This window comes from Anomalospiza imberbis, chromosome 29 (assembly GCF_031753505.1).
Source record: "Anomalospiza imberbis isolate Cuckoo-Finch-1a 21T00152 chromosome 29, ASM3175350v1, whole genome shotgun sequence".
NCBI lineage: Eukaryota > Metazoa > Chordata > Aves > Passeriformes > Viduidae > Anomalospiza > Anomalospiza imberbis.
In genome coordinates, this window is record NC_089709.1 from 2,141,776 (window position 1) to 2,155,810 (window position 14,035).

At 56.0% G+C, this 14,035-nt stretch overlaps 1 protein-coding gene across 15 annotated transcripts in view; it reads left to right on the top strand.

Annotated features, from left to right (window-relative positions):
• Positions 1 to 4,510, top strand: part of MEF2D (myocyte enhancer factor 2D) — a 77,520-nt gene extending 73,010 nt beyond the window's left edge. For 10 of the 15 annotated variants that reach the window (XM_068175065.1, XM_068175072.1, XM_068175063.1 and 7 more), the window contains 2 exons: positions 2,064 to 2,289; positions 4,114 to 4,506. In XM_068175065.1, the coding sequence (XP_068031166.1) occupies positions 2,064 to 2,289; positions 4,114 to 4,444 (557 nt within the window). In that variant the 3' untranslated portion in view covers positions 4,445 to 4,506. Of the gene's footprint in view, positions 1 to 2,063; positions 2,290 to 4,113 lie in introns of all 15 variants that reach the window. The other 5 variants (XM_068175073.1, XM_068175078.1, XM_068175076.1 and 2 more) reach the window with 4 other exon arrangements.
• The last annotated feature ends 9,525 nt before the right edge of the window (positions 4,511 to 14,035 follow it).

The following is a 14,035-nucleotide window of genomic DNA, read 5'->3' on the forward strand; positions in this document are numbered from 1 at the left end:
CCTGAAGGAGCAGCACTTTCCTCCCTGGCTTTCTCCGCCAGCATTCACAACCCTTTGTAAAATCCCCACCTGGCATGAGGTGCCCCGCTGGGATTTTCAATGGGTTCTGCATGGGAGAGGCATTGCCCTGCAAGAGTGGGGCAGGAGGGTCCCGGGGTGCGGGGTGCCCTGGATGGGGTGGGAGCAGTCTGGGGAGGAGGGGGTCCCGGGGTGCGGGGTGCCCTGGATGGGGTGGGAGCAGTCTGGGGAGGAGGGGGTCCCGGGGTGCGGGGTGCCCTGGATGGGGTGGGAGCAGTCTGAGGAGGAGGGGGTCCCGGGGCTTGGGGTGCCCTGGATGGGGTGGGAGCAGTCTGGGGAGGAGGGGGTCCCGGGGTGCGGGGTGCCCTGGATGGGGTGGGAGCAGTCTGGGGAGGAGGGGGTCCCAGGGCTTGGGGTGCCCTGGATGGGGTGGGAGCAGTCTGGGGAGGAGGGGGTCCCTGGATGGGGGGGTCACGGTGACAGCTCCGTGTCCCCATGGCGGGCAGGGAGCGCCCCCTGCTGCCACCCGCGACACGGCGTGAGTGGGGTGTGCCAGCCGTGGGTGGGGCTGTGCCAGGTACACCCCAGGCACAGGTGAGGGTACCCCAGGTACACGTGGGGATGCCCCAGGTACAGGTGGGGATGCCCCAGGTACACGTGGGGATGCCCCAGGTGCAGGTGGGGATGCCCCAGGCACAGGTGGGGATGCGCCAGGTGCAGGTGGGGATGCCCCAGGCACAGGTGAGGGTGCCACAGGTACACGTGGGGATGCCCCAGGTACAGGTGAGGATGCCCCAGGTACACATGGGGATGCGCCAGGTGCAGGTGGGGATGCCCCAGGCACACGTGGGGATGCCCCAGGTACACGTGGGGATGCCCCAGGTGCAGGTGGGGATGCCCCAGGCACAGGTGAGGGTGCCCCAGGTACACATGGGGATGCGCCAGGTGCAGGTGAGGGTGCCCCAGGTACAGGTGAGGATGCCCCAGGCACAGGTGGGGATGCCCCAGGCACAGGTGAGGGTGCCCCAGGTACAGCTGGGGATGCCCCAGGCACAGGTGAGGATGGCACAGGTGAGGGTGCCCCAGGTACACATGGGGATGCCCCAGGCACAGGTGGGGATGCCCCAGGTACAGGTGAGGGTGCCCCAGGCACAGGTGGGGATGCCCCAGGCACAGGTGGGGATGCCCCAGGCACAGGTGGGGATGCCCCAGGTACAGGTGAGGGTGCCCCAGGCACACGTGGGGATGCCCCAGGTGCAGGTGGGGATGGCACAGGTGAGGGTGCCCCAGGCACAGGTGAGGGTGCCCCAGGCACAGGTGGGGATGCCCCAGGCACACGTGGGGATGCCCCAGGCACAGGTGGGTGTCAGCTGCCAGGGTTTGCTGCTCCAGGAGGGGAGGAAGTGTGTCTGGCACCGTACATTTGGCTGGAGGGGGCTCTGGGGGTCTCATATGCCCATGGACGTTCCTGGGGGGAGCCAGACATGGCTGCATCATGGGGCTGCCCTGGCCACTGCTGTGCCTGGGGGGCAGGGGCACTGCTGGGTGTTGTGGAGGGTGGAGGTCCTGCCAGCAGCTCATGCCCTGAGGGTGGAAGACAGCTGGATAAAAGGAGGAAATTGTTTACACTGAGGATGGTGAGGTGCTGGCACAAGTTGCCCAGAGGAGCTGTGCCTGCCCCCTTCCTGGAAGTGTCCAGGGCCAAATTGAACAGGGCTTGGAACGACCTGGGATAGTGGAAAGTGTCCCTACATGTTGGACTAGATGGCCTTTAAATGGCCCTGCACTGATGTAGTGTTTGGTCATAGGCTGGACTGGATCTCAGAGGTCTTTTCCAACCTAATTGATTCTGTGACTCCAAAAAAGCCATCCACGCACACGACCTGTGTCCTCTGGCCAGCATCCCCGTGCCACTTGCAGCACGAGCTGACATCCCATACACTGTGTGTTTGTGTCTCTTGTGTGTGTCCATCCTCTCCCAGTGCTCGGGGCACTGTGGGGGCAGGTTTGCCATGGAAGTGACTGCAGGGCTCCTTCCCTTCCAGATTATCAGCTGACGAGCGCTGAGCTGTCCTCGCTGCCGGCGTTCAGCTCACCTGGAGGGCTGTCCCTTGGCAACATCTCTGCCTGGCAGCAGCAGCAGCAGCAGCAACAGCAGCAGCAGCAGCAGCAGCAGCAACAACAGCAGCAGCAGCAGCAGCAACAGCAGCAGCAGCAGCAGCAGCAGCCGCAGCAGCAGCACCTGGTCCCGGTGTCACTAGGAAACTTAATGTGAGTGCCACAAGAGGGAAACGGGGAATTCCTCTGGGGTGCCACACCTGCAGAGCCTCAGCTGTGACTGCTCCCTGGCTTCTCCAGACTCCCAGAGCCAGGCCTGGTGGGTCCATGCTCCTGGGGGCAGGAGCTGCGTGCCTGCGCACAGCTGGCTTGTGAGCTTTGGGGAGTCCTGTCCCTGTCACTGTAAGGGTGACCCAGAGTCCCTGGCTGAGATCAGGGTACTTGGGGATGCTCTGAGAGCCTCACTGCTGCCTGTCCACAGTGGCATTGATCCCTGCACTCACCTGGGGGGAGCTGAGAAGGGGCCAGAGGCAGTGTTAGATGGGATGGACGTTGCAGGATAAGGTGCCTGGAATTGTGCCCTGCTGGTATGGAAGAAGGTGGCTTTTAGTATTGCAGAGAGATTGCTTTTCTCCAGGGCAGAATATACAAGCACTTGCATCTTAGAGCAGGATTTTTGATCTGCTTTTGCTCTGGAATAAAGCACCCACACACAGAATTACAGTCAACATAAAGATTTAAGCCACTTGCCCATGATCCCATTGAGACCATGGGACAAAGAGAGGCAGGAATTGAGGAGGGGAGATCAATGACTGCCCCAGCCACTGAGTCAAAGACACTGACATTTCCACCATGAAGGGATGGATGGAGGGATGGATGGATGGATGGATGGATGGATGGATGGATGGAGGGATGGATGGATGGATGGATGGAGGGATGGATGGATGGATGGATGGATGGAGGGATGGATGGATGGATGGATGGATGGATGGATGGATGATGGATGGATGGATGGATGGAGGGATGGATGGATGGAGGGATGGATGGAGGGATGGATGGATGGATGGATGGATGGAGGGATGGAGGGATGGATGGATGGATGGATGGATTGGATGGATGGATGGATGGATGGATGGATGGATGGATGATGGATGGATGGATGGATGGATGGAGGGATGGATGGATGGAGGGATGGATGGAGGGATGGATGGATGGATGGATGGATGGATGGATGGAGGGATGGATGGAGGGATGGATGGATGGATGGAGGGATGGATGGATGGATGGATGGATGGATGGAGGGATGGATGGAGGGATGGATGGATGGATGGATGGATGGATGGATGGATGGATGGATGGAGACATGCATGGTGAGATGAAGGGGGGATGAATAGAGGACTGGAAGGATAGATGGACAGATGAAGGGGTGGGATAGGTGGATGGGTGGAGGAATGGATGGAGGGGTGGATGGATGGACCAGGTTTTTGTGTAGGAGTTTTCCAGGCAGGACAGGCAGCAGCTTCCTCAGTAGCTGCCTGGATCTCCTGCCCCAGTGGGGCCGTAGGATGTGTGGAAAGCCTGGACAAAATTTTGTGTTGCAGAGGATGAGGTTCCCAGTTTTGAGCAAAACCACCTGGCTCAGCTGTGTGCTGGGTCTGTGCAGCCCACAGGGATGCAGGGGCAGAGCTGTAGGGACACCCATGCCTTTGGGCCACTGCTGAGGGACAGTGGGTGGGATTGGGGCTGGAGCATGGGGTGCTGGGGGAGGAGGGATGTCTGATCCCAGCTCTGTGGTGATGCGTCCTGGTGACTGCACGTGATTCTCAAGTCATAATTCTGCTTATGAATCCAGATTAATAATCTAATCCAGGTTTATAATCATGGGTTCATTCAGCTGTAGTGTGTGAAAGAGATAATAATGAGAGATTTCCCATTATCTCCTCCTCCATCTTTTTCTCCCCCTTCCTCCCCTTCTGCTCTCCTCCATCTCCTCCTCCTCCTCTCCCAACCTCTTCCCCGCGCCTTCCGGATGCCCAGACAAGGGAGTCACTTGTCCCACACCACCACTTTGACTGTCAACACCAACCCCAACATCAGCATCAAGTCAGAGCCCGTCTCGCCCAACCGGGAGAGGAACACTGCCACCCCGCTCAGCACCTTCCCCCACCAGCCCCGCCATGAGCCCACCGGCCGCTCGCCCGTCGACAGCCTCAGCAGCAACACCAGCTCCTACGAAGGCAGCAGTGAGCGGGACGATCCCGCCCGCCCCGATTTTGGCTCCTCCCTGGGCCTCCTGCGACCCACCAGCGAGCCCGAGGGGGAGAGCCCCTCCGTAAAGCGCATGCGGTTGGATACCTGGGTCACATAACGGGTCCCCACCATCCCTGGGAGCTCCAGGAGGGGCTGGGAGGGGCGGGAGGGGGCAAAACGGGTGATGGGGATGGGCCTGGGGTGGGGTGGGGGGGAAATTATCATAAACTGCCTGAGAAATAGCTTTAGGATTTTGTAGGCATTCGTTCTAGCGCAGCAGGCGACGCATGCAGTACATACGGCGCTCCTCGGCCGGGGGTGTGGGAATGGGGGGCTGGAGTGGAATATCCATGTCCTCACCAAAACCAGCAGCCCCTAGGGATGCTCCCCTGCAGGCAGGCGGGCCACACTGGCCAGCAAGACTCCCTGGGATGTGGGACTGTAGCCCTAAGGCAGAGCGCCTGCGGCAGGATGGGCTCCGGGGGGAGACGGGGCACAGAGCACCCCGAAATGCACCTTCCTGGCCATTCCCGTGGGTCCCTGTGCAGGGAGGGGCAGTGCAGACATGACCCAGCTCTCTGGAAGCTTGAAGGGCTTTGGTAGGCACAGGATTTCCTCCAGAAGGGTTTTCCTCCAGCAGTTTTCCTAAAGCAGCTGGGAAGGGAGGCAGAGGGCGGCTCAGAGAGCCCAGCTTCGATACAAAACAGGATGCAGCCACATCCACAGCCTGCTTGAGGCTCCTGGATCCTGGGAAGCTGCATCGGGAGTAAGAAGCAGATTTTTAAAGCTTAATCCCGTTTGCATGACAAGTGGATCTTCCTACCAGAGCAGGGAACTCCACTGTTCCTGACCAGGCTCGTGGGAACACTGGAGTTCCTATTTCCCAGGAAGGCCTCACCTCCACCTGGGCACAGCAGTCTGTGGAGAGGGGATGTTAGTGCTGGTTTTGAGGCAAGTTGTGGATTTTAGCAAACAACGTCCATAAAAGCGTTTTAGAAATGTGTTCCCATTGCACATGGGCCAAAGCTTTAGATCAGGGGAATGGGAAGAAATGATTTTTTAACTGAAAGATGCAACTGAAGTAATGATCCTAATGAGATTTTGCCTGAAGGTTTCTAGGCCTCAAAAGGCAACAGTGAGCTGTGCAGAAAATCTCCCTGAGCCTTGAGCAGTGATTCAGTGGAAGGAAAAAGGAAAAACCGAGGAATTTCCTCATGTTGCCACTTGCTCTGGCAGTTTCCCAGGGATGGGTGTCGGCGCCCTGATCCCAAAACGCATCAGCCTGCTCATGGTTGAGGGTTTGGAGGAGAAGGGGCCGTTCCTGGCTGGCACAGCCGTTAGGGATGGGCTTTCTCCCTGCAGGTGCTCATGCTGGTCCCCCGCCCCCCTCCCAGCCTGCTGCTCCATCACCCTGTGCAGGGCCACCCCAGCCCCACTCACCCCTGGGCTCGCAGTCCCAAACTGGCACAAAACCTGCCCGGATGCCACCTTTGCCAGCTGGAGCTTGGCCAGCCTTGGGGGGCTGTGGAGGAGCTGGGAGCTGCCTGGGGTTTGACCCTGAGACAGAGCAAAGGGAGAGGAGCTGAGTCAGGGTGGGGTTTATCCCCCTCCTGGATCCTTCTGCTGGGTGTCAGCAGCCAGCTCAGCCTTGGAATGAGGCAGATGGCATAAAAACATCCCAGGATGAGGGCAGACCAGAAGCGAATTCATGGGGTTTTACAGACTTCCCAACCGAGCATTTATCACAAAGTTTCTAATTGGAAAAAAGAGACAAAAAAAAAGCTGATGATTATTGTGAAATGAATAGGGCGGCCTAAAGGGAGTGGTTGGAGGAGGAGAGGAAATCCTTCAGAAGTTGGGTGAAAATTAGGAGCTGGTTGTGTGTGGAGACCTGGTGGAGGGGTCAGGGTGGTGGATGCTCAGCAGTGCCGGCGTTCTGGGTACCCTCACCAACATCCCTGCTCGTGGATCAAGGCATGGAGAGACGTGCCAGATCAAATCCCCCCCCTCCACACCTCGAAAGACCAAATTTCTGCCACAAAGGCTTTTCCAAACGACCGTTTTATTCTTTTCCCAACGATAAATTTGGAATTCCCTCTCCTGTTCCCGTGCTCTGGGAAGGCCTTGGCTAGGCAAGAGGAGGCAAGGACTCCTGGCAGGTTTTGTGCAGTTAAACCCCCCCGTGTCCCCTCCCCGAGCCAAACCCAGCGGGTACCAGGGACGCGCTCGGGTCTCCCCTCCGGAATGCTGGCGGCAGAAGCGGATCTCCCTCCCTCCATCCCTGCCAGTCCTTCTGGAAGCAGGAGAGATGCTGCGGACCGTGGTCTTCCTCGCCCACGCTGACGCCCCGAGCCGGCCATGCCGGATGTACCGGACGCGCACCTGAGCTCTTTGCACGGCCTTGCTTTGGAAATTAGGCGGGATAATGACGTCTCATCGCTCTCGTTTTTGTATTTTATTTTTTTTTTTTTTTTTTTCCTTCACAAAAAATAAACTCAACCCAACGAACCGGGCTCTGCCCCGCCGGGAGCAGCGTGGCAGGAGGGCCCAGCAGAGCAGCTTGCTCCAGAGACCCCGGCGAGGAGGCGGCAGCGGAGACCCCCCCCCGGCACTCGACGCCGTCGGTGCGGAGCAACTGTCGGGGGGGTGGAAAAAAAAAAACCAAAAAAAAAAAAAACAACCCAATTTTTGCTCATTAACTTCATGCCCTGACTCCCAAGTTCACACTTCTGCCTGGAAGCTGAGAGCCTGGAACACACAAAAGGCAAGAGACAGACGCTGGGTTCCGCAGACGCGGGTTCAGATCTGCCCGGCGGGGAAGGCGCCGGACTCGACGATCCCTGGGCTGGTGCCACGGGCAAGTACGGCTCGTGGGGAGGCGGGGATGCCCCGGGGCACACACGGCCTTGGCTTCACGTCGCAGTCAAAGGGGTTTGGGGGCTGTTTGTCGGGGTCTTTATTTTGTTGGGGGCTTGGGGTTATTTTATTATTATATTCTATTTTTTTTTTTTTTTTGTCCGGGTCATTATCTTTTATTTCCCCCCCCAGACTGTAGTATCTGGTAAACTCCTCCTAATTTTCAAAAGACAACGAGAAGAATGACAATCTAAGAAACCAACACCCTCCTTTGTGCTTCTATAAATATGTTTCTGATCTAATTTTATTTCTCGTGCTCATCTGTACTGTTGACAGTTACAATTGTGTATAATTTTTTTTTTTTAATTTGGAATTTTTGCGTTGTATAGGGTTTAGTTTTAAAATATATATATATTTTCCATTTTTTAAAAAGGGGTGTTGCAAAAAAAAATTGCACGATTTAAATGACAATAGTTAAAATGCTGCAGTTTTTAGAGATGTGGAAGCAAAATGGAGCTTATTTATTCTCAAAGGCTATAAAGGTGTAAAATGCATGAAGAAAAAAAAAACATTTACAAAAAAAAAAAAAGACAAAAAAAGTGTAACCTGAACAAAGTGTAGCGTTAAAGATTTTAAAGGATGACAACAACAAGAAAAAAAGAAAAAAAACCAACAAAAAAACAGCTAATATATTGTGTTTGGGCTAGTTTGCTTTTGTTTTTAATTGTTCCTTTTTTGGAGAATGAAATACATTTGTGTATATTTTCATATAAGAAGTATGCACTGAGATGTTTCCAAACTGATATATTCCTTTCTAAACGTGTGGTTACTTACCAAAGTCTGTTTCTGATCTTTACCTTCTGAACTCTCTGTGGATCCTCCAGCCCTCACCTGAGCACAGGTAAGCCGGGGTGGGGGCAGCGGCACGGCCCCCTCCCCGCGGGGTGCCAGGGGGGTGCCAGGGGCTGAGCCGGGGGTGGGGAGGGGGGCTGGCACCTGTGGGGGCTGTGACCCCCGGCCCGGGAAGGCTGGTCTTTCCCAGGGCTTGTTTTTTGGGGTGCCTGTGCCGGTGTGGGGCTGGCTGGGGTGAGCTGGTGCCAGGAGCAGCGTTGTGGGGGCAGGGGCAGAGCGGGGGGTTCATGCCCTGGGGGGCACGGGGCGGGCGAGGCTCTGCTCTGGTGTGCTGGGATGGCCGAGGCTTGGTGCAGAGAGGAGGAGGATGGAAGGGAGGGAGGAAGAAGAAGGTCGCAGGGTGTGGCTCAGGTGACGCTGCTGCTGGCAGCTGTAGGAGCAAGGGTGGGGTGGGAAGTCACCTGCCCACCCCTGGAGGAGATCTGGGGATGGAGCAGGAGCCTAAGTGGTGGATAGAACCTAAAATACTGGGAAGGGCACTAAAAGGGGCCTAAAATACTGCCTGGGTGCAGTGAGGATGGTGATGGATCAATGGGCATGGTCCTGCCCGCTCTGGAGGCAGTGGAGGTGGTCAGCTAGGACTGAGTGGTCAGCTAGGATTGAATGGTCATCTGGGGTCAGATGGTCAGCTGGGACTGGGTGGTCAGCTAGGATTGAATGGTCAGCTGGGATTGGGTGGTCAGCTGGAGTCTGTTGGTCAGCTAGGACTGAGTGGTCAGGTAGGACTGAGTGGTCATCTGGGGTCAGATGGTCAGCTGGGATTGGGTGGTCAGCTAGGATTGACTGGTCTTCTGGGGTCAGATGGTCAACTAGGACTGAGTGGTCAACTAGGACTGAGTGGTCAGCTGGGATTGGGTGGTCTGCTGGGGTCAGATGGTCAGCTAGGACTGAGTGGTCAGCTAGGATTGACTGGTCAGCTGGGGTCAGATGGTCAGCTGGGATAGGGTGGTCAACTGGGACTGAGTGGTCAGCTGGGACTGGGTGGTCAACTGGGACTGAGTGGTCAGCTAGGGCTGAGTGGTCAGCTGGGATTGACTGGTCATCTGGGGTCAGATGGTCAGCTGGGATAGGGTGGTCAACTGGGACTGAGTGGTCAGCTGGGACTGGGTGGTCTGCTGGGGTCAGATGGTCAGCTAGGACTGAGTGGTCAGCTGGGGTCAGATGGTCAGCTAGGACTGAGTGGTCAACTAGGGCTGAGTGGTCAGCTAGGACTGAGTGGTCAGCTGGGACTGACCGGTCAGCTGGGACTGGGTGGTCAGCTGGGACTGGGTGGTCTTCTGGGGTCAGATGGTCAGCTAGGGCTGAGTGGTCAGCTAGGACTGACCGGTCAGCTGGGACTGGGTGGTCAGCTGGGACTGAGTGGTCAGCTAGGACTGACCGGTCAGCTGGGACTGGGTGGTCAGCTGGGACTGACCGGTCAGCTGGGGTCAGGTGGTCAGCATGGGCACAGGGTGGCTCCCTGCCCAAGGGGTTGTTCTGGGGGTGGCAGCGAGCCTGGCTGTGCAGGATGTCTGCATGAGGGGCTTGGTGCTGGGGCCAGGCTGGCAGTGGCTTGTGGTGGTGTGAGGGGCAGCCCAGCCCCCACGGGGGCTGTGGTTGTGCCAGGGAGACTCTCGGGGTCCCCTGGGGAAGGGCGTTGGTGCTGGGGGTGTGTTTGAGGCCGCTGCCAGCGTTAGGGTCTGAGGGCAATGGAAATGTTAAATCCAGAGCTGGTGGCAATGGGCCACGTGTGGGCCTGGGGGGAAAGCAGGGCAAAGAGAAAGAACGTTTCCTTTTCCTTCCTCCTTTTTCACTTCCCTCTTCCTCTCCAGAATGATTTCAGCAAACCAAGGAAAAAGTAAATTTACAAAAACCCCACCTTTTCCTTAAAAATTTCACCTCCTACACTTTTTTCTCCCCTTGTGTTGCTTGGTTGGGGGATGCCCCCCATCACTTTGGGTGCGAATTGGGATGTTTGTCACCAGCTCTGGGGACAAGGCTGTGAACTGCTGCTGCCAGCCCAGAGCTTGGCTGGGGGTGAGGGGCACTTGCTGCTCTGGGGGTCCCCTCTACCCTCCTAGGGAGAGCATCCATCAGGTGGGGAAGGAGCATCTTCCCAGCCACTCCTTAGCTCTGCCATCTTGGGTGCCACATCCTGCCATCTCTCCAGCCGGGGACACAATTTGGGGATGTTTGGGGGGTTTTCGCCACCCAAAGTGGTGAAAATTCATCCCCATCCACCTCTCCCTGGGCTGTGGGAGAGTGTCTAACAGCAGGCTTCAGCTGAAGCTTTGCTCTGTTTTCCCTTTCCCATGTTCATCCTTTTATTCCACCTTCCCCTCTCACTTCCCTTTTCTCTTTTGTTTTTTTTTTTTTCTCTTTTCTTTTCCACAAAAAAAACCCAACCAGACCTATAAACCAAGTATTATGTTTTCACTACCTCCATCCATCACCCTTCCTTGTCCAACGCAGGAAGCCACACTCGGGATGTAAGAGGGCCTTTCCCCCTTTATTTTTCCCTTTCCCCTGGCAATTTCCTCTCCCTTCTGTCCCTCTGCTCCTCCTCTCTCTGGTCTCTCACCTGTAGTATTTTACCTGGCTACTGTAACTGTAAATAGCGAGTTTCAATCTGTTAGCAATGGTAACAGTACAGAAAACTGGTTTTGGGTTTTTTTTTGTTTTTGGTTTTTTTTTTTTTTTGGTTGTATTGATATGAAATGAGATTATATTTTTGTCAGAGTATATTGTAATAATACTGACTTTGGACATGGCCGAGTTGTACAGCGATTTCTTGTTTAACCCTCTTGGCTCTTCCCGTGCACCCCCTCCCCGGGCCTCCCTGCTCCCCAAATTTCCATGTCCCAGACCCGGACCCTGCCAGATCCTGGACAGCAGCAGCCACTTGGCTCCGTCCCAGGGCTGCTTTTCCACAGGGTTCCCAACACGCCGGCGTGTCCCCCGTGGGTCCGGGGAGGCCAGCAACACCCGGGGGTGTCTTTAGTGAGCCTTGGAAATGGGGAAGTCCCAGGTGGGCAGGGATGCTCTGGATCTCTGCTGCGCTCCGGGCAGGAGTCAGGGAGCTTGGAGCAGTGAGCAGGGTCGTTGCAGCTCCCCTCTTCTCCCTAGCCAGAGGAAACCCCAGTTACTTCCCAGTTTCTTCCTCCCGAGCTCCGTTCTCTGGAGCGATGCCTGTTTGGAATGTGCTTTGCTTAAGCCAGAAGAGGGTGGTGTGGCTCAGCCTGCGCCAAGACCGTCTCCAAACAGGCTGGGAAGGTTTTCGGGGAACTGAGGCATTGACAATATCCCTCAGGCTGGGAAGGTTTTCGGGGAACTGAGGCACTGACAGTATCCCCAGCCCGCTCGTCCCTGGGTGGGGATGGGCGGCTGTGTCTCCCCCCAGCCCCCCGCATCCACCCCGGGCCACGGGGAACCCCAGCATTGTGCTGGGGGACAGAGAGGGATTTTCTTCCCTTCAGATGGCTTTTCAGAGCGAGGTTTTCGTGCTGCTGCCACTGAGACTGGCCCAGCTCCTCATTCTCCAGGCATAAACCCACCACAGAGCCGTAGCAACATCCCCAAACGCTCTCCTGAGACCGTGCTGGGATGTCCCCGTGGGCTCCTGGCATCTCCAAGGCCGAGGGCTGAAGCAGCCCCACCTCGGGCCATGACTCCCCTCCTCCCCACGGCTCTTTCCAAGCATTTGCAGGCAAATCTAATGCTGGAGAAGTGGGGATCATCGTGGCCCAGCTGCTGCTCCCTCCTCCTGTCCCCCAAGGCCTCTGGGTCGGGTCCTCCTCGTCCCCCATCCCCTTTGCTCCCCTGGCTCCTCGTAGCTCAGTTAAGCAGGTAGGTGTTAGCAAACTCTGGGGTGTCTGCAAAAACTTTTGTAAAATAGAATAGACCCTTCAAATGATGCACTAAAAGGAAAAAAAAAAAGAAAAAAATCATAAACGCCCCCTGTCAGCTTCTCTGTGTGATGGTTCGTTGGATGTCCCCGCTCAGCCCGTCTGTACCGGCACAGGCAGCTCTGCATCCTCCCCCCAGGGTGCTGCACAGGTAGAAACAAAACAGGACGTGCACTTCCCCCGAGGAGTTTTATTTATTGTTTTGAGAAGCAATTTAAAAGGGAAAAAAAAAAAAAAAAAGAGAAACTGTATCTATAATATATATATATATATATATATTTTTAACCTCTTTTTTTTTTTTCCTGATGCTCCTCCACCCGTGTGTGTGGGTGTGTGTGTGTGTGCGAGTCAAGGGATTCGGCAGCTCGGGGCAGCCTGGGGCAGCCGCCCTCGTCCCGCGGCCGGAGCACAGGGACCAGGGCATCCCCTCCCCGTGCCCAGCTCTCCGCGCCATGCAGCAGCGGGAGGGGAGGGAGGGTTAATGTCGAGAGCTTGCAATGTTTTAACCGGGATTTTGCCTAATTCCATCTTTCTCTGAAGTGTTTGCACCCTCGGGGTCTGGCCTGACTGAGAACCTCCCGCGCCCTGGGGATGTCACCCCCACTCCCTGTCCCCATTCCCTCCCTACCTTGCTCCCTTGACAATCAGTGGCTCCTTCCCAGGGACTGCAGCACGTGGTTGAGACGTCTATTTCGTTTTTTCAATATTCCTTTTTTTGTGCTGTATGGTGATGCGTTATTGTATATTCCACAATAAGACAAAAAAAAAAAATATATAAAAAAATGATGATAATAATAATAATTACCATGAGAAATTCTTATGAGTTTTGTTTGGAAACTCTTTCACTATATTTGTTGTAAAGAGGTTTACTATTAAAAAGAAAAAAAAAAAATACACGTTTCTGATAATTTTCCACGCCTCTGGCTCTTTCTTTCCTGCTCTCTGCGTGGCAGGGTGCAGCAGGGTGTCACTCTGGGCTCCAGCTCCTGCTGAGGTGGGGATGTCACCTGCTCTCGGTGGCTGCAGGTGACGCTGCTGTCCCCACTCCCACGTGGGCAGGAGTGGGACACACCTGGAGCAGCTGCAGGGATGCAGGAGCAGGGGGGACCCCGCTGTCCTGCTCAGGGCTTCCCTCTCTCCAGTCCCTGTCCCGTGTCTGGGAAGGGTCCAAGGACCAGGACAGCCCTGGCTCGGTGGAGAGGCTGTCCCAAGGCAGAGTGGTGGCTGTCCTGGGGTGCTCTTGGCTCCTCTGGGGTGCTCTTAGATGACCTGGGATGCTCTTGGATGACCTCTGATGCTCTTGGCTCCCCTGGGATGCTCTTAGATGACCTGGGATGCTCTTGGCTCCCCTGGGATGCTCTTGGCTCCTCTGGGATGCTCTTGGATGAGCTTTGATGTTCTTGGCTCCCCGGGATACTCTTAGATGACCTGGGATGCTCTTGGCTCCCCCGGGATACTCTTAGATGACCTCTGATGCTCTTGGATGACCTCTGATGCTCTTGGCTCCCCTGGGATGCTCTTAGATGACCTAGGATGCTCTTGGATGACCTCTGATGCTCTTGGATGACCTCTGATGCTCTTGGCTCCTCTGGGATGCTCTTGGATGAGCTTTGATGTTCTTGGCTCCCCTGGGATACTCTTAGATGACCTGGGATGCTCTTGGCTCCCCTGGGATGCTCTTGGCTCCCCTGGGGTGCTTTTGGCTCCTCTGGGGTGCTCTTAGATGACCTCTGATGCTCTTGGATGACCTCTGATGCTCTTGGCTCCCCTGGGATGCTCTTAGATGACCTCTGATGCTCTTGAATGACCTCTGATGCTCTTGGCTCCCCTGGGATAGTCTTGGCTCCCTTGGGATGCTCTTGGATGAGCTTTGATGTTCTTGGCTCCCCTGGGATGCTCTTGGGTGACCTTTAATGCTCTTGGCTCCCCTGGGATGCTCTTGGGTGACCTTTGATGCTCTTGGGTGACCTTTGATGTTCTTGGCTCCCCTGGGATAGTCTTGGGTGACCTTTGATGCTCTTGGCTCCCCTGGGATGCTCTTGGCTCCCCTGGGATGC